The following is a 24,958-nucleotide window of genomic DNA, read 5'->3' as shown; positions in this document are numbered from 1 at the left end:
TCACCACATGGCTCCGCTGTCCTTAGGTGCTGCCACGTCTACCGTGCTGCCCTGTAAGATCCCGGTGGCAGGAACCACCTGGTTGCCCCTGCATCGTGGCCATCCTAAACGTCACAGTCGGTAACGCTGGTTGATTAAGTCACAGGTACTCCAAGCAGCACTTGAGACCCCCATCGCTGACACCACCTTCTTGGAGACCCTGGCAGTTCCGAGCCAGATCTGATGTTACTGGGCATTTACTGGGCAGCGGGGGTGCCCCTGAAGTGCCTGCTCGTCTACGTGACGGAAACAGCCCAGGAGGCACCAGGCAAAAGGAGATGCTAACAACACGTCAGCACTTGTCAGCACAGGCCCTACGTGCGAGAACATCTCCTGCCGCTCCCACTTCCTCATCGCGGGCGTAGCAGCACTGCACGCCGGTGCCCTCAGAACAGGAAGGGCCTGCCTCCCAGTGCTCTGTGAGTGCTCAGCACCTGATGAATTCAAACCCAGCCCTACACCCCAGTGGGGATCCAGATGAGGGACAAGTTCCCAGGAGGCTGAGGATGTCTCCCAGACCACACAGCAAGGAAGGGGCCATCCCGCCCGGCCACCATGCCCCCCGGCTCTCCAGGAGGACACAAAGGCAGGGTGCCGGTTCCCTTGTTGCTATGAGCCTCCGGTTAGGCAGAAAGGAGCACCTCACTGCCACAACCACCTGCAGGGACTCACTGTGGTGGAGCGGAGATGAAGAGGTGGAGATGCTGACATCAGAGGCCGTCCAGGACCTCTGCCGACCCGCAGGCTCCACACCTGAGTCTCTAAAGTGTCAGGAGGTCTCCTTCAAAGTCCTCAGAAAAAGCGTCTATGTCCAAAACCTGGGGCTTCATTCGAAACACAGAAAAAAATGTTCTACCTGAAGAATTCTCTCCTCAGGAGAAACACCAGGACGTGTGGATACAGTGTTAAGGGTGGGGAGCCCTGGTCACCCCTCCACCACGTCCAGTACTGGGCTGCACGAGTGCAGGGACCTTGGAACATCCTAAAAAGGACTTTTTCCGCCCACAGCAGGTTCAGAGCCACTGCTGATAAAAACTGTGCCGCTCAGGACAGCCCGCCCAGCCCAGCCTCAGTGAGTGGCACGGTTTGAATCTTCATCCCCGCCAAATCTCACGATGAATTATGACCCCCAGCGTTGGAGATGGGGCCTGGCAGGGTGGGCGTGTGGGTCACAGGGACAGATCCCTCGTGGGTTGGTGCCGTCCTGGTGATAGGGAGTTCTCACGAGATCTGGTCATTAAAAGGTGTGTGGCACCTCCCCACCCCCAACTCTCTTGCTGCTTTCGCCATGTGACTTGCAAGCTCCTACTTGGCCTTCTGCCATGACTGGAAGCTTCCAGAGGCCTCCCCAGGAGCAGATGCCGGCACCATGCTACCTGTACAGCCTGCAGAACCAGAAGCCAATTAAATCTCTTTTCTTACAAATTACCCAGTCTCCGGTATTCCTCTACAGCAATGCAAGAAGGCCCTAACAGTGAGCCCGGAGGCCACTCATGCCAGGAGCCCATCATCTCTGAGTCAGTCTACACCAGCTCTCCTGCAATATTAATGCTATAGAAGAAACTGACAGGCAACCCTCAGGAGAGAATTCAGAGCAGGAAAGGTTCTCTGAAGTTCTTGGCGCCTATCCTCTCATTTGCAGATGAAGAAACTGAGGCTTTGCGCGGTGGCCACTAACTGGGGACACAATTGGGCCCAAGAAGTGGTCACCACTACCCTCCCTCTGTGTAAGGGAGAAAGAGGAAACAGCCTCCATCTATGGGACCAACTAGAGTGTAGGCCCGTCTCCCCCTGGGGGGCCACCAGGGTGCAGGGCCCGCCTCCATCTAGGGGACCATCAGGGTGCAGGGCCCGCCTCCACCTGGGGGGCCATCAGGGTGCGTGCCCGTCTCCACTTGGGGAACCATTAGGGTGCGGGGCCCTTCTCCATTTGGGAGACCATCAGAGCTCGGGGCCCGCCTCCATCTGGGCACCATGGGGCACGGGGCCCTCCTCCATCTGGGGACCATTAGGGAGCGCCGCCTGCCTCCTCTGGGGGACCATGGGGCACGGGGCCCTCCTCCATCTGGGGCTCACCACGGGCGCAGGCCCCCTCCCTCGGGGCCGCCTCCCCAAAGCTCTGCCCGGGTGCGACCGGGAGCTCAAGCCTCCCGCAGCGTGGGCACGTCCGTCCCGCCCCGCCCCGCCCCGAGGTGGGGTCGCCGCCGCTCCCCTCCGGCCGGCCGGGCGCCCCGCGTACCCCGGGAGAGCCGAGGAGCCGGCCCGCCCGCCGCCGCTGAGCAGTAGCCCGGGCCCGAGGCCCTTCCCGCAGCCGCAGGTCGCCGCCCCCGCCCGACCCCCGCCTGGCGGCCTCACCGGCCCGCGCTGAGTGCTGACGGTGGTCGCCATGGTGCTGCGGCGGCCCCCGTGGCTCGCCGACCCGAGAGTGACGCGCCGGGCGACCTCCTGCGCCCCTGCCGGAGCCTGCGACGGACACAGTTGTCACCTCGAGGCCGCCGCCGCCACAGTCAGCTGACAGGCGCCGCGCCCCGCCCCCGGGGCCACTCCACTGCGCAGGCGCCGCTCCAGGTACGGCCCCTTCCGGCTCTCTCGCGCACGCGCGCTCCAGTGTCGGGCAGGCACAGCCTCTTGCCCGGCGCCTGCGCAGCCGCTCTCTCCGCGAGCCCCGCAGCTCAGCGAAATGGCTCCCGGCGGGGCCGTCTGCGCATGCCCAGTCGTGACGGCCGTCGGCGCGGACCCGAGTGTGGCGGCGCTGCAGTCTGGGCAGTTTGGCTCCCCCTGGGTCCTTGCCGAGTGGCGGCAGGACCTGGCCACCTGGCGGGGGTGACCTGCGGCCGTGCGGCCCGCTCGGAGAAGGGAGGGAACTGTGGCCCGGAACAAACCAGGGGCAGGCCCGACATCCCCTCCAGCGCGATCTTTCCCTCAGCTGACTGCGGGAGGAAGGGCCTTTCTGTTGCAAAGGGCTAAAGATGGGGCGCGGTTCCGCCCCGGGGCGGCTGCCGGCTGAACGGAACGGGGATGGAGCCGCTGCCAGAAGAGCCCGAGTTCGAGCCCGCCCTGCCCTCGGCCTCCCCGCAGCGCCGCTCCGCAGGGGCCCCGCTACCCTCCTGCTCGCTGCGAACCCCAGTCCGGCCTCACCTCGCCCCCCGCGCTCAGGCGCTCCAGCCAGAGCGACCCCAGCTCCAACAGCGCTGGGTAAACTGAGGCCGAACCTCGCTCGCTGCATCCCCAGGAATCGGGCGTTTAGGGTCACAGGCACAGGTTAATGTTTACCCAGCAGACCCGGGACTCGGGTCCTGATGTCCGGGTATCTTAACTAAAAGCCTTCTTAGTTGAAGTTTCGCTTTAAAGATCATGATACAGATGCTCGCGGAGGACAGGCGTTACGCAAAGATTAGCAATCCTTTGTTTGACGAGCCCAGGTAGTACAGCACGTCTCCCCCGTGATGTTTTTTGGCTTTTATCTTACATATAAACAAGCGTTGTATCCAGGTGGACGCCTTCCTCCTTATACTTTTGGGAACACCCTGCTCTATGGAGTAGCCTTTCTTTTATTCCTTCGCTGCCTTAATAAACTTATTTTCACTTTGCTCTGTGGACTGGCCTGGAATTCTTTCTTGCACAAGATCCAGGAACCCTCTTTTGGGGTCTGGATCAGGACCCTTTACCAGTAACACAACCACTCCACCAAAAACTCTTGTCTGTGATCTCTGTATTGTTAGTGGTCAGTTCTCAGTCCTCGTCCTCCGGGAACTACAGCAGAATCGATAGTCATTCCTGCTAGACACGCTTTCTTCATTCCCCATCCAGGACACCATGTGTCTCTCACTTTCCTCTTATCCCGGAGACCACATCTTCAAGTCTCAGTTACCCGTCTCTCCTCCTCAAACCAGCAACCTGGCCACTTGCCTGTTTTGATGGGGTTTAGAGGAAAAGAACGAAAGCCCCTTCCTTAAGTTGTAGCTTAACTTCCAGCCAATCCACAGCACAAGACCCAAGAAGCTATTAAGCACAAGTTCTTGCTTTAGGGGCCAAGGGACTTCCCCGGGTTCCACATGTGCAGTTAGACTTAAATTTCAACTATATTACCCCTTCCTCATTTTCACGCTAAAAATCACACCTAGGGATAGAGATTTAAAATGTGCATGTTGCATGCGATGCATGAAGAAGCATGCAATGCAACTGAGAAGCGCTAGACAAACCCCTCCCATCCATGCCTGGACCAATCCCTTCCCTGTGAAACTAACTCACGTGCCACCCCCCCCGGGGGTAGCCCACCGTTTTCCTTTCACGGTGGTGACTTGCTTGTGCACAAGCGAAATAAAGCTTTCTCTTTCTCCTTGCTGCTACGACTGCTGATCTCTATTTCTATCCTGGGAGATTACAAGATCCCAGGGCACACTGGTAACACTTTGACTCCTTAACATCAGGGTGCTTCGTCTCAGGCCTCAGTCCTTGTACATCTTTTCTATCCACATCTTCAGTGAGCTCATCCAGTTCAGTCCTTTAAATGCCATCCATATGCTGATGATCCTAAAATCTATATCTCCAGGATCTCCACTAAACACTAGATTCAGCTCTTGCCTTAATATTCTTCCCCTATGGGGTGGACGGGTTTTAAGGTAGATGCATGATCCCTGCCTCCTGGTGTTCACATCCTTGAATAATCCTCTCGTCTTGAGGGTGGACAGAGCCTGTGGCTTGCTTTTAAACAACAGAATATGGCAGTGGTGATAGGATGTCCCTCCCCGATCACCTGATGTTATACAAGACTCCATCTTGCTTGCAGACTCATTCTCAAGGGTCTCTCATTTGCTGGGTGAGAAGCAAGATGCCATAATTCCTACAACTTCAAGGAAACAAATTCTGCCAAGAATCTGAGGGGGCTTTGATCCTTCCCTAGTCAAGCCTCCAGATGAGAATGCAACCCAGCTGACACCTTAATTGTAGCCTCGTAAGACCCAACAATAAGCCAGCTAAGCTGTGCCTGAACTCCTGCCCCCACAGAAACTCTGAGATACGTGTGTGTTGTTTTAGGCCACTTATCTTACAGCCACATGATCTGACTTATGCATTATTAGAATTCCAGAAGAAAAAAGGAGAATGAGGCAGAAAATCTGAAGAAATAATGGCCAATAATTATCCAAATTAATGGTAGGCACCAAACAAAATATTTAGGAAGCAATGGATTCCAAACAAATAAACAAAACACTTAGTCATGTCATATTCATACTGCTGATAACAGAAAGCAAGGAGAAACTCTTTTTTTTTTTTTTTTTTTGAGACGGAGTCTCACTCTGTTGCCCGGGCTGGAGTGCAGTGGCCGGATCTCAGCTCACTGCAAGCTCCGCCTCCCGGGTTCACGCCATTCTCCTGCCTCAGCCTCCCGAGTAGCTGGGACTACAGGCACCCGCCACCTCGCCCAGCTAATTTTTTGTATTTTTTAGTAGAGACGGGGTTTCACCATGTTAGCCAGGATGGTCTTGATCTCCTGACCTCGTGATCCGCCCATCTCGGCCTCCCAAAGTGCTGGGATTACAGGCTTGAGCCACCACGCCCGGCGAGAAACTCTTAAAAGCAGACAGAGGAGGCCGGGCGCGGTGGCTCATGCCTGTAATCCCAGCACTTTGGGAGGCTGAGGCGGGCGGATCACAAGGTCAGGAGTTTGAGACCAGCCTGGCCAACATGGTGAAACCCCATCTCTACTAAAAATACAAAAATTAGCCAGGCGTGGTGGTGGGCACCTGTAATCCCAGCTACTCAGGAGGCTGAGGCAGGAGAATTGCTTGAACCTGGGAGGTGGAGCTTGCAGTGAGCCAAGATTGCACCATTGCACTCCAACCTGGTCAACAAGATCAAGACTCTGTCTCAAAAACAAAACAAAACAAAACAACAACAAAAAAAAAACAGAAGCAACCTTTGAAGTAATTATGCCTGATAATTTCCCCTAATACACCTATAGAGGGGCAAAGATAATTATTCCATCTGACTTCTCCTCGGAAACCATGCAAGTAAGAGGAATGTGGAGTGAAAAATTTAAAGTGTTGACAGGAAAATAAAACTACACCAACCTAGAATTCTGTATCCTGTGAAAATCCTTTACAAGTAAAGGAGAAACACAGACTTTCTCAGACAAACAAAATCGAGAGAATTTGTTGCCAGTACACTTGCCTTGCTAGAAACGCTAAAAGAAGTTCTTCAGACAGAAGGAAAATAACACAGGTCAGAAACTCAGATCCACATAAAGAAAGGAAGAGCATCAGAGAAGAAATAATTGAAGGTAAATAGTTTTTTCTTATTCTTAGTTCATCTAACAGATAATAGCTTGTTCAAAATAATAGCAACAATATATTTGATGACATAGTTTAAGTGTAAGTAATTACACAAAATAAAGCAATAATGTAGGGCTGGGAGGGAGTAATTAGAATTATGTTGCTATTATAAGATACTTGCACTACTCATGAAGCAGTGTAGTTTTATTTGAAAGAGGACTTTTATGTTAGTTGTAAATGTATATTGTGAACTCTAGGGCAACCATTAAAGAAGTATTTTAAAAAGAAGTATAATTGATATGCTAAGAAAGGAGAGAAAATGGAATATAAAATTATTGGTAAAAACCACAAAAAACAGAAAAAGAGTAGAGACAAAAATAGTAGCAAAGAACAAGGGCAATGTATTAGTTTGATTTTATGCTGCTGATGAAGACATACTTGAGACTCGGTGATTTATAAACAAAAAGAGGTTTAATGGGCTCACAGTTCCACATGGCTGGGGAGGCCTCACAATCGTGGCAGAAGGGAAGAGGCACGTCTTACATGGTGGCAGGCAAGAGAGAGAATGAAAACCAAGTGAAAGGGGTTTCCACTAAAAAAAATCAGATCTCATAGAACTTATTCACTACCACAAGAACAGTATGGGGTAAACTACCCCCATGAGTCAATTAACTCTACCAGGTCCCTCCCACAATATGTGGGAATTATGGGAGCTAAAATTCAAGATGAGATTTGGGTGGGGACACAGCAAAACCATATCAGGCAACAAATAGAAAATAGCAACAAACATGGTAGATATTAATCCAACTATAGCAATAATCATTTTAAACATCAATAGTCTAAAAACACCAATTAAAGACCGAGATTGTCAAAGCGGGTTAAAAAATAAGACCCAACTATATGGTGACTACAAGAAACTCACTTTAAATGTAAAGACATATATAGGCTGGGCACAGTGGCTCATGCCTATAATCCTAGCACTTTGGGAGGCCGAGGCAGGTGGATCACCTGAGGTCAGGAGTTTGAGACCAGCCTGACCAACATGGAGAAACTCAGTCTCTACTAAAAATACAAAATTAGCCGGGCATGGTGGTGCATGCCCGTAATCCCAGCTACTTGGGAGGTTGAGGCAGGAGAATCGCTTGAACCCAGGAAGTGGAGGTTGCGGTGAGCCGAGATCATGCCATTGCACTCCAGCCTGGGCAACAATAAATGAAACTCTGTCTCAAAATACATAAATAAATAGACATATATATATAAATGGTAAATGGAAAGAGAAAGATATACCATGATGAAAAGGAAAGCTACAGTAGCTATACTAATTTCAGACAGAGCAAACTTCAGAGCAAGGAAAATTATTAGGGATAAAGAAGGATGTTACATGATGTTAAAGGACTCATATTTCCAAGAAGATAAAACAATCATTAAAACATTTGTGTCTAAAAACAGCACATCAAAATACATGAGGAAAAATCTAATTGGCCAGACCCGGTGGCTCACACCTGTAATCCCAGCACTTTGGGAGGCCAAGGCGGGTGGATCATGAGGTCAGGAGTTCAAGACCAGCCTGGCCAAGGTGGTGAAAACCCATTTCTACTAAAAATACAAAAATTAGCTGGGCACAATGGCAGGCACCTGTGATCCCAGCTACTTGGGAGGCTGAGGCAGGAGAATCGCTTGAACTCAGGGGGCAGAGGTTGCAGTGAGCCAAGATCACGCCACTGTACTCCAGCCTTGGCAACAGAGTGAGACTCTGTCTCAAAAAACAAACAAACAAGCAAACAACAACGACAAACTTAATTAAAACTGAGGAAAACACTCCAGAGACGTCAACACTCTTTATCAGAAACGGAGAGATACAGCAAGCAGAAAATCAGCAAGGACGTAGCTGAACTCCACAGGACCATCGATCCGCTGAATATGATGGACTCCTGCAGATTAAATCACCCAACAACAGCAAAATGCACATTTTTCTCAAGCTCTCATGGAACATTTACTAAGAGAGACCATATTCCGGGCCATGAAGCACACCTTCACAAATTTAAAATCATAGCGATCATACAGTATGATCAGACCGCAGTTAAATGAAATGAGAAACCAATAATATAAAGAGAGCTGGAAAAGATGACTGGGAAGATTGTAATGAATGGACTCTTTACAAAGGAGGGGCAGAGTTAAGTGAAAGAACAAGGTGTGGTGAAGCCCCAAGACATTTTTAGCTTTAGGAAGCTGCTACCACTCCTGGCCTTGAAAGGACAAAGGAAGGTCATAGTTACCAGAGAAAGGGGCTTATTTGGCAGAAGTTGTGGTCTTACATAGAGGAATAAAATCACTGCCAAACCACAGGCCTACAAGGAGGGATCTCAGAAAATAGATAACTCTGACCTTTCTTCTCTCCTCTCATCTCCTACAGGTGCCTCCCGTTAGCCCAACCAGGTGATACAGTCTGTTAGACACCAGCTTCCTGGGTCACAGAGAAAGGCAGAGAAAGACAGAGAGTGAATTGATAAACTATACTACACATGCATCCAAATATTAGCCATAATCAGAAGATACAATTTTGTAATATATCATTGAAAAAAGCAACACGAATAAGGACAAAACATAGAAAATAAGATTTTTTTTTTAAGTGGGCAAAAGTGTGAAGGAAAAATTATAAAACCTTACTGAAAGACATGAATGAAGACCTGAATAAATTGAGGACTATAAACCATATTCATGGATAGAAAGGGTCAGTATTGAAAGTATGTCAATTCTCCCCTAAATTGTTCTGCAAAAAACAATTTCCATTAAAACTTCATAAATGTTTTTAAAATGAATTTAACAAATGGATTCTAAAATTGATACAAAAAAAAAAACAAAAACAAAGGCTGAGTAATAGCCAAAACATAAAAGAAAGAGGAGAAGAAAGAGGCAGTGAAAGGAAAATGTCAAAGGAGATATAAAAATGTATTATAAAACTATAATGATTAACATTGTGATAAGGGGATAGACAAATTTCACCAGTGCAACAGAACATGAATATTTGATTTATGAGACTATTGTCACTGTTGAGCAGTTTGGAAAGGAAATATTTTTCAATATATGGGCCACACCAATTGACTGTATGTATGAAAAAAATCCATTTGGACCTCTACACTATGCCAAACAAAAAAGCAATTCTTAGTGGAATTAATCCAATACATATTTGATGAATTCAGTGTCTACATCATGTTTGGAAAGGATAAAATCAGGAAAAACGGTTGCCTCTCTTCCGATCCATCTTGGAAAGTTGGAGCAGTCATTGAGGTGTCAGGAGATACCCTGCATGATGAAAGGAGAGCCACTTGGCAGACCAAACATGGGAGGAAGGTGTTCAGCAGACCAAGGCTACCTGACAATCAGTCATGAAATAGACCTGAGAAAGGTAGGGGGCAAATGGGTAGAAGAATAAGCGTGAGGTAGGCCAGAGAGAGGGTTTTTGATGCTAGCGTGAGCATTAGGAACCATCACAATGTATAACAATGAGTCACCGTCATGGGGCTTTGAGGAGTGGAGTGGTGTGGCCTTAGAGGTAAGCGGAGACGACATCTTTGTCAAGAGAATTAAAGAAGGGGTGGCTGGGTGTGGTGGCTCACACCTGTAATCCCAGCACTTTGGGAGGTCGAGGTGGGCGGATCACCTGAGGTCAGGAGTTTGAGACCAGCCTGGCCAACATGATGAAACCCCATCTCTACTAAAAATACAAAAATTAGCTTGGTTCGGTGGCGCACACCTGTAATCCCAGCTACTCGGGAGACTGAGGCAGGAGAATCGCTTGAACCTGGGAGGCAGAGGTTGCAGTGAGCCGAGATCATGCCACTGCACTCTAGCTTATGCAACACAGCAAGACTCCATCTCAAAAAAACAAAAAACAAAACCAAACAATAGAAAAACAGGGCATGTCACCCATTTCTTTGCTCACCATTATTGCATGTGTGTGACTGCCCTTGGCCACTGGTCACCTCTGTTAGTAGCTCATTCACAGAGGATCTGTGGGAGGTGACCGTCTCAGTCCCTGTATGTCAAAAATGTCCTTGTCACTCTTAAACGGCAGTCTAGTTGGGTGTAGAATTCTACGTTGAGTTACCTTTCCTCAGTGCTTTGAAAAATACCATGGCACCATCTTGCTGCATCCAGTGTTCCTAATGAGAAACCAGATGCCTGTCTGGTTCTCATGCCTTTGTAGGTGAACTGCCTTGTCTTTCTGGTAGCTTTGAGGTTTTCTCTTTTTCATGGGCGTAGTTTCGCTTGGTCTGTCTTGGCACTTACTGGAATCTTTGAGTCTAAGACTTCATGTTTTTTGTTCTGAAACTATGACCTCTCTTCCACTCTCTATTCTTTCCTTTTGGGGCTCACTAGAAAAAGTGTTCAGATTTCCAGATCTGTCCTCCATATCCTCTAATCTTAAAAAATAAAATCATCCTATTAAACCTGATAGCTTGAGCGCATGGCCTTTGTCTTTCTCTACTGACAGAGTGTTTGCTCTCTTTCAGGATGCTGGCATCTCTGAGCTGCTTGGTGGTTTCAGGCTGAATGCCCATTTTCTATAAAGAAACATGATGGGCCGGGCGCGGTGGCTCAAGCCTGTAATCCCAGCACTTTGGGAGACCGAGACGGGCGGATCACGAGGTCAGGAGATCGAGACCATCCTGGCTAACACGGTGAAACCCCGTCTCTACTAAAAAAAAAATACAAAAAACTAGCCGGGCGAGGTGGCGGGCACCTGTAGTTCCAGCTACTCGGGAGGCTGAGGCAGGAGAATGGCGTAAACCCAGGAGGCGGAGCTTGCAGTGAGCTGAGATCCGGCCACTGCACTCCAGCCTGGGCGACAGAGCGAGACTCCGTCTCAAAAAAAAAAAAAAAAAAAAAAAAAAAAAGAAACGTGATGTAGTCAGGCTCTGTGTCCCCACCCAAATCTCGTCTTGAATTGTATCTCCCAGAATTCCCACGTGTTGCGGGAGGGACCCAGGCAAAGGTAATTGAATCATGGAGGCCAGTCTTTCCCACACTGTTCTTGTGATAGTGACTAAGTCTCACAAGATCTGATGGGTTTATCAGGGTTTCCACTTTTGGATCTTCCTCATTTTTCTCTTGCTGCCACCATGTAAGAAGTGCGTGTTGCCTCCTGCCGTGATTCTGATGCCTCCCCAGCCATGTGGAACTGTAAGTCCAATTAAACCTTTTATTCTTCCCAGTCTTGGGCATGTCTTTATCAGCAGTGTGAAAACGGACTAATACAGTAAATTGGTACCGAGAGTGGGGCATTGCTGAAAAGATACCTGAAAATGTAGAAGTGACTTTGGAACTGGGTAACAGACAGAGATTGAAACAGTTTGGAGGGCTCAGAAGAAGACAGGAACATGTGGGAAAGTTTGGAACTTCCTGGAGACTTGTTGAATGGCTTTGACAAAAATGCTGATAGTGATATGAACAATAAGGTCCAGGCTGAGGTGGTCTCAGGTGAAGATGAGGAACTTATTGGGAACTAGAGCAAAGGTGACACTTGTTATGTTTTAGCAAAGAAACTGGTGGCATTTTGCCCCTGCCCTAGAGATTTGTGGAAATTTGAACTTGAGAGAGATGATTTAAAGTATCTGGCAGAAGAAATTTTTAAGCAGCAAAGCATTAAAAAGCTGACTTGGATGCTGTTAAACATTCCATTTTAAAAGGGAAACAGGCCGGGCATGGTGGCTCATGCCTGTAATCCCAGCACTTTGGGAGGCTGAGGCGGGTGGATCACCTGAGGTCAGGAGTTTGAGACAAGCCTGGCCAACATGGAGAAACCCTGTCTCTACTAAAAATACAAAAATTAGCCGGGCATAATGGTTCATGCCTGTAATCCCAGCTAGGGAGGCTAAGGCAGGAGAATCACTTGAACCTGGGAGGTGGAGGTTGCAGTGAGCCAAGATTGCACCACTGCACTCCAGCATGGGTAACAGAGCAAGACTCAATCTCAAAAAAAAATTTTTTTTTTGTTAAAGAGGAAAACAGAGCATAAAAGTTCAGAAAATTTGCAGCCTGATGATACAGTAGTAAAGAAAAACCCATTTTTTGAGGAGAAATGTAAGCCAACTGCAGAAATTTGCTTAAGTAGGAAGGAGCCTAATGTTAATCCTCAAGACCATGGGGAAAGTGTCTCCAGGCCATGTCAGAGACCTTCACGGCATCCCCTCCCGTCAGAAACCTGGAGGCCCAGGAGGAAAAAGTGGTTTTGTGGGCTGGGCCCAGGGTCCCTGTTCTGTGTGCAACCTAGGGACTGGGTGCCCTGCATCCCAGCCTCTCCAACTGTGGCTGAAAGGGGCCCAATGTAGAGTTCAGGCTGTGGCTTCAGAGGGTGGAAGCTCCAAGGCTTAGCAACTTCCACATGGTGTTGAGTCTGTGCGTGCACAGAAGTCAAGAACTAAGGTTTTGGAACCTCTGCCTCAATTTCAGAACATGTGTAGAAATACCTGAATGTCCAGGCAGAAGCTTGCTGCAGGTGTGGGGCCCTCATGGACAACCTCTACTAGGGCAGTGCTGCAGGGAAATGTGGAGTTGGAGCCCCGACACAGAGTCCCTACTGGGCCACTGCCTAGTGGAGCTATGAAAAGAGGGCCACTGTCTTCCAGACCCCAGAAAAGTAGATCCACCAACAGCTTGCACCATGAGCCTGTAAAAGCCACAGACACTCAACATCAGCCCATGAAAGCAGCCAGGAAGGAGGCTGTATCCTGCAAAGCCACAGGGGTGGAGCTGCCCAAGACCATGGGAACCCACCTCTTGCATCAGCATGAACTGGACATGAGACCTGGAGTCAAAGGAGATCATTTTGGAGCTTTAAAATGTGACTGCCCCACTGGATTTCAGACTTGCATGGGCCCTGTAACCACTTGGTTTTGGCCAGTTTCTCCCATTTGGAGCAGCTGTATTTATCCAATACATGTACCCTCACTGTATCTAGGAAGTAACTAACTTGCTTTTGATTTTACAAGTTCATAGGCAGAAGGGACTTGCCTTGTCTCAGATGAGATGTTGAACTGTGGACTTTTGGGTTAATGCTGAAATTAGTTAAGACTTTTGGGGGCTGTTAGGAAGGCATGATTGGTTTTGAAATGTGAGGACATGAGATTTGGAGGTTCCAGGGGCAGAATGATATGGTTTGACTATGTCCCCACCCAAATCTCACTGTGAATTGTATCTTCCAGAATTCCCACACGTTGTGGGAGGGACCCAGGCAGAGGTAATTGAATCATGGGGGCTGGTCTTTCCTGTGCTATTCTTGTGATACTGAATAGGTCTCACACGATCTGATGGGTTTATCAGGGGCTTCCGTTTTTGCTGCTTCCTCATTTTCTCTTGCCGCCACCATGTAAGAAGTGCCTTTCATCTCCCACCGTGATTCTGAGGCCTCCCGCAGCCATGCGGAACTGTAAGTCCAATTAAACCTCTTTTTGTTCCCGGTCTTGGGTATGAAGACAGTGTGAAAACAGACTAATACATCCCTGTAATCCCCACATGTCATGGGAGGGACACTGTGGGAGTGATTGGATCCTGGGGGTGGTTCCTCCAGGCTGTTCTCATGATAGTGAGTGAGTTCTCACGAGATCTGATGGTTTCCTAAGCATCTGGCATCTCTCCTGCTAGATCTCATTCTCTCTCCTGTCACCTTGTGAAGAAAGTGCCTGCTTCTGCTTCGCCCTCTGCCATGATTGTAAGTTTCCTGAGGCCTCCTCAGCCAGGCAGAACTGTGAGTCAGTTAGGCCTTTTTTCTTTACAAATTACACAGTCTCGGGTATTTCTTCATAGCAGGGTGAGAACAGCCTCCTACAAAAGGCTTTGGGCCCCCTCTCAGCACTTTCCAAATGTCTCCTTTTCAGGATATCTGCCGGCGGTGCGGATGATTTACTTTCCTGCTTTCAGTTGCTGCTATTTTAAAGTTTCTTTCTATCATTGTCATGATTTTGTGTCTGTGGGGGAAGACATGCCCACTTTTCCATCTGGAAACCAGAAATCCCTTTTAAAACATCTTTAAAGTCTAAGTAACATTGGTTTGTATTCACTGTGTTTATTTTTGTAGTTCCTTGCTCTGGGGCATCAGCAGAGCCCTGTGGTTTTGAGTGTGGCCTCGACTCGGGCTGCCTGGGTGTGAGCCCAGCTTTCCCCCTGACAGAACCTTCTCATTGTTTTGTGCCTCAGTGTTCCCACCTGTGGAGTGGGAGACACAATAGCAGACACCACACAGGGTATTGTCAGGATTGAATGATACGGTTCTGGGGCACAGGGACAGCACAGCACGGGCCTCTGAGAGGGGTGCTTGTACCCACACGCTGACGTAAATGGGTCTAAGGAAACCATCGCACCGTGAGAATGACTGAGGTTTAGGAAACCATTCGGTTACACGTGGCTGAATGCAGACCCAGGTCAGGCAGTGACCTGGCGCAACCTCCAGGGAATCAGCCTCGGAGGCGCAGGGTAAACCTATAGAAGCTCTCCCCAGTGGTGACCATCCTAGCCCACCACCCACCGGAGCCCACCTGCAACCTTGTCAGGCTCCCCTGACTATCTCCAGCCCAGTCCTGGGGTGGCCGGTCCTGCTGGGCCTCAGCCCAGGAGGGCAGCAGAGGCTGGAGCTTTGGAGCATTGGCAGGGGCCTGGCCAGGCCCCTAGGAGCTGGGAGCTCTGTAAATGTACAGCATGATAGCATCACTTCCTGGGCAGGGCAGGACCCACCCAAGGGCAGAGGGCAGAGGGCAGAGGCAGGCCCCAGTGTGGGGAAGGCCCCACTCTGCCCCCACAGCAGAGGCTTCCGCAGCCAGGCATGAGCATTGCTCTTGTCTCCCCAGGTCACGGTCTGCCTGTAACCGCCCCCTGCCCAGTAGGAGGTCATTTTGTGTCCAAAGCTCCCTACATCCCACTGTGTCTAGGTCCTGGCTGGTACCACCTTCACTGTCTTCCCTGCCCACACCTGCAGCCCCAGCTGCCAACCCCACCCATCCCACAGGCTCCCCGATACCCTACCGTCTGCACCGGGTGCTCTCTGCTCTGGACAGAGCAATGGAAAGGAAGGGCAGAAAGCCTTGCCTGTGCGTGTGGAGGCGGGACAGGAGGCGAGCAAGCTCACGTGTGGCTCGTGTAGCAAGTGGCCCAAGGAAAGCATTCCCGGGGAGGTGTGCATGGGACGGGGTGAAAAGCGGCCCCGCAGGGCCCAGCACCAGCCTGGCAGCATTGCGCCCGCCTCCATGCACCTGCCCTGGCGGGTGGCTGCCTCCCCGCTGACCAGGCCTGGTTGCCTGCTTGCCCCACTGACTGCCTCCATCTTCCTGCATGAGCTGGTTTCCTCACACAATCCCCCATACTGGAAATAACAGCCGGGGTGACCTCTGGGTCCTGGCGGCCCCCTGCCCCTCGTCCCCTGGGCAGTGCTCCCACAGCCCAAGAGTGACTCCCAGGGTGCCCACAGGCGCATGTGGATGACCAAGCAGCTCCTTGTCCCACACCCTGCCTGGCCCTCCCAGAGGCTTCCTGGCCCCTCAGTGGCTGCTGGGCGTCCTGCACTGTCCCCTAGATGTGGCCTCCAGCCTGCAGGCCCCAGGCAAGCAGCTCACAGGGGACCCGGACAGCCTGGGAGAGATGGTAGACAAGAAAAGACATCAGGACAGGAAACATACTCGATGCTCAGCGTTTATTTGCAAAACTGGGCTGGGTTGAGCAGAGGGGGCTTTGGGATGCCGACCTCTCTCTGACCTGGCCATTGTGACCTCAGCCCCGAGGTACCCTGCAGCAGGCAGGTCTAGCGCAGCTTCCTGGCAGCAGCCGGCCTTGCCTGGACCAGCCTGTCTGTGCCCCAGTGGCCGGATGTGGCCAGCCAGAATCCGTGCTGCCTGGGGACTCTGGCCATGGCAGGGACACACAGGCCTGCACATGCTTAGCTTGTTCCAGGGCGTCCCAGTGACATCAAGGAGGGGCAAGGCCAAGGTGGGCCACAGGCTCTCCCAGGACATGACTCCTGAGTGGTGCCCTCCTGAAAGGGGTCCTGCTGGCCCCTCACCCTTCCAGGGTCCGGTTTCACCCACAGGGTGGGCAGCAGGAGCACAGAGGCACGGGGTGCCACACACAGAGGCCAGGGGGCTCCGCAGAGCAGGCCCAAGGTTTTCATGATCGGGCAATGCACGTCCTGGCTCCAGGTGGACAGAGCATGGGGATGGAGGCAGAACATCCTCAGACGGCAGTGGCCTCCCGGGCCAGGAAGCCGGGGGGGTATATGGGAGCCATGGGCGCAGGGACACAGAAGGGCGTGCAGCCACACTCATCCACATGGTTGTAGGTGTGCAGGACAGTCGAGCCGTCGGGACAGCGCAAGGGCACCGTCTCCTCGTGGACCCGCCTCTCCTGGCAGCAGGTGCACTGGTGCTGCATGGCCTGGGCCTCTGCCGAGTACCTGTGGACGCAGGGGGCCCTCACATCGGCCACCTTGGCCCCGCCGTTTCTCTGCCCAGGCACACTGACGCGTGGGCCTCTGGGGTCCTGGGCCAGACGGCCGTCCCCTTCTGTCCACAGCGGCCTGCTCTGTGGGCACCTGGGGCTCCACCTTCTCAGAATGGGCAGCTCTGGGCCCCAGGGTCCCTTGGCTCCCGGCTCTGTCTTCTGTGGCCTGCTCTTTGCCTGTCTGAACCAGCTCCTCCAATCCTGCTGACTCTGAGCAGTCCTTGACCCTTCCTCCTGCCTCTTCTAGCTAAGGGTCAACCCTCCTGGCCCTTCCTGCTGACAGCCAGCCACAGCGGCAAGTCATGGGGGGGCTCTACAGAAGGCTCTGGTTCCGCCCACTCTCCCCGGGGGGACACCTGAACCTGGGTTCGCAGCTGGGAGCTCTGTGCCATGTGGCTCAGCTCAGCCGGGCCCAGGCTTTCTACCGATGGACGTGGAGAGGGAGAGCGCTGCTGAGGACAGCAGCCCCAGGCTTTCTACCGATGGACAGAGGAGCGGGGAGCCCTGCTGGGGAGAGTGGCGGCCCCAGGCTTTCCACCGATGGACGTGGAGAGGGGAGCCCTGCTGGGGAGAGCGGCCCCAGGCTTTCCACTGATGGACATGGAGCAGGGAGCCCTGCTGGGGAGAGCGGCCCCAGGCTTTCTACCGATGGACGTGGAGAGGGGGAGCCCTGCTGGGGAGCTCCTTCTCTCCTTCCTGGAGCTGGCGTAGGCCCCCCTGACCCATAGCAGGGTGCCAGCCAACTGACGGGCTAGGGCGGACCCACCGCACTCACCTGGACTCTCCGGGGCAGGAGCCCTCACAGAAGGTGATGTTGACCTCAGTCTTGCAGCCCTGGTGCCACAGGACGGTTGTGTTGACGCGGACCTGACAGGAGTCTGGGAGGAGGAAAGGCAGATGCAGAGCCCCACAGGACCCTCACTCTGAGGGCCTGGACCTGCTGGGCCGACCCTCCCCACAGGACCACCCCTCCCATGGCCCTCCAGGACCGAGGGTGGAGTCTGGACTCTGGCATCACACTGCTGCCCAGTGCAGACGTCTGGCAGGAATGGATGGGCAGCGACGGGCTGGAGCTGGAGCTGGAGTTGGTGTGGGAAGGTGGATTCCACTTACCGTCCTCACAGGAGTAGCAGCAGCCGGTTTTCCTGAGGCTCCCCTGGGGGGCCAAAGACAGGGGGCAGGGCTGTGGGCAGGGCCTCCCTCCTGGGGAGAGGGGGCCACCCAGGCAGGGGTGGCCTCCCAGGCAGTGGTGGGGCCTCTCAGGCAGGGGAGGGGCCACACAAGCAGGGATGGGGCCTCCCAGGCAGGGGCGGGGCCTCCCAGGCAGGGGTGGGGCCTCCCAGGCAGGGGCGGGGCCTCCCAGGCAGGGGTGGGGCCTCTCAGGCAGGGGCGGGGCCTCTCAGGCAGGGGCGTGGCCTCCCAGGCAGGGGCGGGGCCTCTCAGGCAGGGGTGGGGCCTCCAGCACACACCCTGCAGCTGGACACATCTGGGCAGGATGCAGGCTGTGGGGTCAGCAAATAGACTCCGCTCTCGACCTCACAGTGGTACACGGTGCAGTTGTCCACACGGCTATTGACCCAGGTTTCGTTCAGCTGAAATGCAAGGGTGAGAGTGGAAGCTGAGTATCAATGATCTCTTGTGTGGAGCCCTGTTGGGGGTGAGGGTCTCCAGGGAGGGAGCTGAGACCTGCCCCCACATGCCTCTGCTGTTACCTGGACTGGCGGACCATTGGGCGTGAGGCAGGCAGTCTGCACGCACTCCCCACAGCACTGCCCGGCCGCTCTCTTGTACTCAAAGCCCTGTGGGGACAGGAGGGGCATCAGGCCCTAACCCTCTCCTCCAGTGCATGCCCCAGCCCAGCCTGCCCTCCTGTCTATACCCCAGTGGCCCAGGGGTCCTTAGCCCTGTCCCTGCCTGGGTCTATACCCGAAGAAGTTGCCCCCACCCAGTTATCCTGGCTCAGCCTCACCCCAGTTCCCAGCACCTTCTCTCTACCTACCCCTGCCTTCCTGGAACCTGATCCCAGACCCTGTCCCCAGCAGCCTGCAGGTCCTGTCCCACCCCCAGCCCCCCTCAGTCATCCTCCTACTTCATACCCTCCCTTTGGGAACAAACAAGACCCCAGCAATGGCCGAGCTAGAGAACCCCAGGGAGCCGGGATAACAGTGACTCGGGACTGGGTCTGCCCAGCAGCTGTGGGCTCACCTGGGGGCAGGTAGTATTGTGACAGGCGTCCTCCCAACATTGCACCGTTGGGTCCTGGGTGTCCCCAGAGAGGCAGGTACACATGTGGCAGGGAAGAGCCCCTGGGAAGGTTGCACCAACCTGCAATGGGTGGGAGGGTGGCACTGAGGGCACCGGTGGGGCACCAGGGCCAGGACTCCTCCCCATGACCCGTTGGGGCCCGCAGGGAGTTGTTCCTTCCTCAGATGGAGCGTGGATGCACCCCTGGCTGAACGTGGACCCAGGCAGGCAGGGAGCCGATGCACACAGGGACCAACACAGGGACCACAGGTGGGCAGGGATTCCGGGCAGGAAGAGACCTCATATGGGCAGGAATCTTGGTGGGCAGAGACCCCGTGGGGGCAGGAATCCGGCGGGCAGGAATCCGGGTGGGCAGGGACCCTGGGCAGGCGTGTGCTGCCCCCAGGCGGTTGCTGGGAGCCCCTGAAGGGACCTCTCAGAGGCAGCAGGTGTGGAACTCACAGCTGTCGACGTCAGGTGCCCCCGAGTCCCAAGCATGTCCCAGCTCTGACCTGCCCAGGGCCCCTGTGCAGATCTGCCCTCACGGCAGGAATGTCAAGACAAGGAGTGGGGCTCAGAGGGCCCCGGGGCATCCCACACACATGTTCAAGTCCCAGGGCCACACCCGCCCGCTGCTGTGCCCTTACCCCATAGAAGATGCCGTTGTAGGAACACAGCTGAGGTCCTGGAAGGAAAGGGAGCTGAGCCCACGACCGATGGCAGGGAGCATGTGCCCCAGCGCCCCCACCGTCCTGCACCCCCAACCCCCGGGTGAGTGGCCACCCACAGCCCGGCCCCAGTCCCGCCCCAGCCCCGCTCACTGCAGAGGAAGGTGGGACAGCAATCGCCCTCCTTCTGGGTGCTGATCAACTCCTGCCCTGGCGGGCACACGCGTGGGCTCTGGTGGCAGGTGCTTGTGTTGCATACTGCGGGAGGACGGAGGGCTCTGTCTGGGCGTTGCTCACTCCTCCTCCCGACCGCTGTTCCCAGCGTAAGTCGCAGGTGTGCTCTTCCCTGAGGACCTGACTGCTTCACGGCCCCTCGGGGCTCCCTCCAGGCCCCTTGGTTGGCCACCTCCCCGCTGCTTCCCACATCCCCGGGCCACTCCTGGGCAGGCCTGAGGTCACCAGCCTCATGTTTAGGAGGAGAATAATGCACCTGGAGGCCATCTCTGCCGAGTGGTCCTGCTGCGGTCACGCTAGGACACTCCTCTGCTCTCCTGTGCCCACCCCACGGGCCCCTGGTGGGCACCGGCTCTGTCCCCCGTCACCCTACACCGGGCACCTCTGCTCCGCAGGGTCTTACCGCACACTGTCTCGGGGCAACAGGGGTCGTCGGCCCGGGGCCTGGTCACGGTCACGAAGCCGGGGTGGCTGCACGGTGAGGGGTGACCCTGGGCCTCACAGGGCAGGGGCTTGCACTGCACCGACATTGAGCCCTCATCACACACGCAGGACTGGCAGTTGCTGATCCACTGCTGCCCGGGCTGGAATGGATTGAGGGGGTCCCTGAGGGCTCCTGGACAGGCACAGGTCAACCCTGGGCATCTGTCCGGCCACCCCCTCCCTTGGGCTGGTACCCGAGTGGCCCAGATTGGGGGGGCAGGAAGCCCACACCAGCCACCGACACGTCCATGTCACACTCGGGCGCCCCACAGCTGCCCTGTGGGGTGGAGATGCTCCTTCGCTCCCTCCCTAAGCTCGCAAGAGGGTGGGGTAGGGCAGGTGGGGGTGGAGCCACTCACAGACTTGGGAAGCCCATCAGGTCCCACGCAGGCTGGAAAGGAAATAGCACGGTGTCACTGAGGGTGCTGAGGTTGCAGGCGGAGGGGCCTCTGGCCACGGGAGGTGCTCTCAGGCCTGGCGCCTGCTTCCCCCGTGGGATGGAAGGCCCTGGAGAACTTTCAGGGTGTCAGATGTGGCTGGAGCTCAGGCCAGGGCACCGTGAGCCCAGCTGTCAGTGCATGGAAGCCTCGGCCATGGTGGTGGGAGGCAGGGCTCAGGCAAGGGACCACCGCAGGATCACACAAGGACGGAGCCTCCCAGTGGGGCTTCAGGGGACCGTGGGGGCTCTGTAGGGCTCAGGGCCACAATAGGGCCATCTTGTGCCTCTGGGGGCGCAGAACAGGTCACAGGGGTCCGCTGGGGAGAGGGGAGAGCATGTCGTGGGCCTGGGCGGCCCCTCCCACCCTGCGTGTGCTTGGGTCGGGCCCAGGGTCGTGTCCCGCGGCAGGTGGAGGAGCTTACGGCAGTCCTGCACGCAGGTGCCCGTGTGTGCGCTGAAGAGGATCTGGTCCCCGGGGCAGAAGCAGCCCTCCGCCAGCCCCTCCAGTTGTGGGTTCTGGTTCCTGCAGGGCGACAAGAGAGGCCCTGGGACCCAGAGATCCAGGAGGCCTCCCAGTACTGTCATCCACGGGAGTCCCCAGGATGGGCAGTGGGGAGCAGGGAAGGAGACGAATGGGTGGAGTGCGGGACTCGGAGTGGGCGGGGCTGGGGACGGGGCTGGGGGCGGGGCTGGGCGGGGCTAAGGGTAGTCTGGGATGGGTGGGACTCGGGGCAGGGCCAGGTGGGGATGGGGGGCCAGGCCTAGCCACGGACTCTTGTCTCTAAGGCATCTGGGAGCAGCAGGGGATGTTTTCCAAGGAGTCCTGGGCTCAGGGGCACCCCAGAGATCTGTGACTCCCAGCGGGACACCCTCTGGCCTCCTCCTGCTCCCCCCAACTAGTCAGGCAGGCCTGGGTGGTGGGGACAGCACTAGCCATCCCTGTACTCACCTGGAGTTGCAGGAGGCAGGCTGTATGGGGCCGCACGGCTTGTACACTTTGGTGGGTGGGCAGGTGAGATCTGTGGGCACAGAGAGGTGTCAGACAAGCTGAGAGGTCTGGGGAGCCCAGGGCCGCCCCCACTCACCACACAGGCCACTCAGAGAGGCCGAGGAGTCTGGGGCCCAGGGCCGCCCCCACTCACCACACAGGCCACTCAGAGAGGCCGAGGAGTCTGGGGCCCAGGGCCGCCCCCACTCACCGCACAGGCCGCCGGTTGCACCTCGCCAGTCACTGCACACTCCCCGGGCGCGGCAGAGCGCTGCGTAGGCCTCCAGGCTCTGGCAGGGCACCTCGGGGTGGCCCTGGCAGCCGTCGCTGATGCAGGCATTGAAGAATGGGCCCGGGGGCACAAGGTCGTGGCACTCGGCAAAGACCCTGTGGGGCAAAGCAATCAGCACGCCTCAGCCCGGCCCCAGGGAGCTGCCTGTGTGGGGGCAGGCGGGGGCGCCCCAGGGCCTGCAACCCCCGAAGGGAGGACTCACTGGCTCAGCATCAGATCACAGAGCGGCTGTGGCGGGCACGGGCTAGGGGTGGGTGCACTAGACACCGGGGCTGGGGGACTGGCCGTGGGGGGCGTGCCAGTTGGGGCCCAGCAGCCGTCCTTTCTGTTGTCAGGGACCAACCAAGTCTTGGCCATGTCCTTACAGCTGGTGGCAGTGGTTCCGTCCCGCTGGAGACAGTCGTCCCTCTGGTTGTTGGTGCAGGTGCCTGCGGGCAGGGTGTCACCACGGGGCTGGAATCCGGGGAGCCTTTCACAGCCCCCACCTGCCTCCCCCTCATTCCCCTCCCCGGGCTTCCCCTATGCTCTCTGGGTCGTCGGGCCCAGCAGCAGCCCTGGCTGGGGCAGGACCCGCTGCCCACTCACCGCACTGGCCCTCGGTGTTGTTGTGGAAGAGGCTGTAGGGCAGCCGGGCCTGGAAGATGTGGCCATCGAAGGTGACGCTCACACCCAGGGCAGGAATGTCCACGCGCATGGTGGTGGTCCCCGTCACAGACACAAGCACGCCGTTCTTGCTGAAACCGCTGCTCACCGGAATTTGGTCAAACAGGATCTGGGGGAATCCGGGGGATCCCTGAGCTGGGAGGCAGTGCCAGGTGGGCTCGGGGAGTGGGGCTTGCCTTTAGGGCTCTGCCTCGACGTGCAGAGACCCCCCTGTATATCCCTCACCCCAAAGCCCAGATCTTCCCTGAGGGCCTGGGGTCTCCCGTCGACTGCATTTAGACCACAAAGTGTGCTCGGCCTAAGGCAGCCCCACAGGCCTTCCCTACCCCCTGGGAGCTGTCTTGGGCACAGGGCCATCGCTGCGGCACCTGGGTCCCCCGGCCTGCAGTCGGCCTGGCCAGGTGTGGTTGGGACTGGGCCAACACTGTGCCGCACGCAGCCTGGACTCACCAAGTCCTTCTCCTTCCCATGCACCGTGGTGACGGTGAGGACGATATCCATGGACTTGTAGTGGATGCTGAGGGCGCGGGAGCAGCTGGCGGCAGCGGCAGAGGCCGCGCAGTAGTGGTTGTCCAAGTAGAGGCTGAGATTCCCAAGGCGTGCGTGGATCTCTCTCATGAGGACATAGGTGCAGTTGCCCTCAAAGGTGTAAGAGGTGCCGTCAAAGGTGGAATAGTGGGAACTGCCCCACACACTGCAGATGCCTGCGGGACACAGACGGATGGGCCGGCAGGCTCCTTGGTGGTGCCCTCGCTCCCCAGGCGCCATGGCAGCCAGCGTCAGCACCGTGACTGCCGCCTCGGGGAGCCACTGAAGCCCTAGGGCCTCAACTGCCTTGTCTATAAAATGGGTCCAGTGCTTGCAATGGTGTCCCCCAAAATCTATGGCCACCCCAGAACCTCTGCATGTGGCTTTGCCGGGAGAAAGCGTCTTTGCAGATGGGGTTAAGGGAAGCATCTTGAAGTGACATCATCGGGGACTAGCTGGGTGGGCCCTCAATCCAATGACCGGTGTCCCCACAGGAGAAAGAAGAGACACAGACAGAGAGGGGGCCACAGAGACAGAGGCGGGGATTGGAGGGATGCGGTCACAGCCAAGGGACACCTGGAGCCCCCAAAGCTGGGAGAGGCAGGAAGGACCTCCCCAGACCCTCAGCAGGGAGCGTAGCCCTGATCTCAGACTTCCAGCTCCAGGACGGAGAGTGAGTTTCTGCTGTCTAAGCTCCCCAGCTTGTGGCGGTTTGGAACAGCAGCCCTGGGCCAAGGACGTGCGGAGGAGAGAGAACGCCGTCACCTCTTAGCGGCGGGTCCCGCACAGTGATGGAAGCCGCTGTTAGGACCCAGGAGACAAAAGCTCCTCTGGGCTCCCACTTCCATCCTGAGCTTCTCCAGGCCCCAGAAGCCCCTGGATGGGGTCCCTTTCAAACCACACAGGCTGATGTGCAGACAAGCTCAGCAACCTGGCCTCCGCTCCCTCTCCTCTGGGCTGTGTCAGCATTTTCAGCTCTGTGGACACAGAGCCTGCATGCTAAGAGCTCACACAGCGTGCACCACTGAGGCCCAAGACAGCATGGTACAAGATGGTTTCCTGAAGGGATGCCACCGATCTGCCAAACACCCCCACCATGCCCCACCACCCCCGCCATGCCCTACTGCACCCCACCATGCCCCATCACACCCTACCGCACCCCACTGTGCCCCACCATGCCCCACCATGCCCCACTGCACCCCACCATGCCCCACCACCCCCGCCATGCCCTACTGCACCCCACCATGCCCCATCACACCCTACCGCACCCCACTGTGCCTCACCACGCCCCACCATGCCCCACTGCACCCCACCATGCCCCATCACACCCTACCGTACCCCACTGTGCCCCACCATGCCCCACCATGCCCCACTGCACCCCACCATGCCCCACCACCCCCGCCATGCCCTACTGTACCCCACCATGCCCCATCACATCCTACCACACCCCACTGTGCCCCACTATGCCCCACTGTGCCCCACCGTGCCCCACCACACCCTACCACAGCCCGCCATGCCCCACCATGCCCGCCACGCCCCACCATGCCCACTACGCCCCACCATGCCCCACCATGCCCACCATGCCCCACCATGCCCCACTGTGCCCCACCATGCCCCATCCTG

General features: G+C 55.6%; 3 protein-coding genes across 14 annotated transcripts in view; 1 reads left to right on the top strand and 2 right to left on the bottom strand.

The window, feature by feature from the left end:
* The window catches only part of TOLLIP (toll interacting protein), a 32,211-nt gene extending 29,611 nt beyond the window's left edge, over positions 1-2,600 (bottom strand). Inside the window, exon 1 of the mRNA XM_050757944.1 lies at positions 2,395-2,600. Within this exon, the coding sequence (XP_050613901.1) occupies positions 2,395-2,427 (33 nt within the window). The 5' untranslated portion in view covers positions 2,428-2,600. The remainder of the gene's footprint in view (positions 1-2,394) is intronic.
* POLR2L (RNA polymerase II, I and III subunit L) overlaps positions 1-24,958 on the top strand; it is a 627,758-nt gene that overhangs the window by 167,836 nt on the left and 434,964 nt on the right. The window lies entirely within an intron of this gene.
* Positions 15,977-24,958, bottom strand: part of MUC5B (mucin 5B, oligomeric mucus/gel-forming) — a 42,346-nt gene continuing 33,364 nt past the window's right edge. For all 7 annotated transcript variants that reach the window (XM_050757839.1, XM_050757832.1, XM_050757835.1 and 4 more), the window contains 16 exons: positions 23,258-23,511; positions 22,730-22,916; positions 22,347-22,572; positions 22,064-22,239; positions 21,814-21,883; positions 21,287-21,387; positions 20,785-20,816; positions 20,346-20,526; positions 19,862-19,966; positions 19,688-19,725; positions 19,002-19,121; positions 18,509-18,595; positions 18,266-18,388; positions 17,910-17,952; positions 17,572-17,674; positions 15,977-16,749 (listed from right to left, as the gene is read on the bottom strand). In XM_050757839.1, the coding sequence (XP_050613796.1) occupies positions 16,530-16,749; positions 17,572-17,674; positions 17,910-17,952; positions 18,266-18,388; positions 18,509-18,595; positions 19,002-19,121; positions 19,688-19,725; positions 19,862-19,966; positions 20,346-20,526; positions 20,785-20,816; positions 21,287-21,387; positions 21,814-21,883; positions 22,064-22,239; positions 22,347-22,572; positions 22,730-22,916; positions 23,258-23,511 (2,066 nt within the window). In that variant the 3' untranslated portion in view covers positions 15,977-16,529. The remainder of the gene's footprint in view (positions 16,750-17,571; positions 17,675-17,909; positions 17,953-18,265; positions 18,389-18,508; positions 18,596-19,001; positions 19,122-19,687; positions 19,726-19,861; positions 19,967-20,345; positions 20,527-20,784; positions 20,817-21,286; positions 21,388-21,813; positions 21,884-22,063; positions 22,240-22,346; positions 22,573-22,729; positions 22,917-23,257; positions 23,512-24,958) is intronic.

Source organism: Macaca thibetana, chromosome 14 (assembly GCF_024542745.1).
Source record: "Macaca thibetana thibetana isolate TM-01 chromosome 14, ASM2454274v1, whole genome shotgun sequence".
Taxonomy (NCBI): Eukaryota; Metazoa; Chordata; class Mammalia; order Primates; family Cercopithecidae; genus Macaca; species Macaca thibetana.
This window is presented reverse-complemented; position numbering and strand designations above follow the sequence as displayed.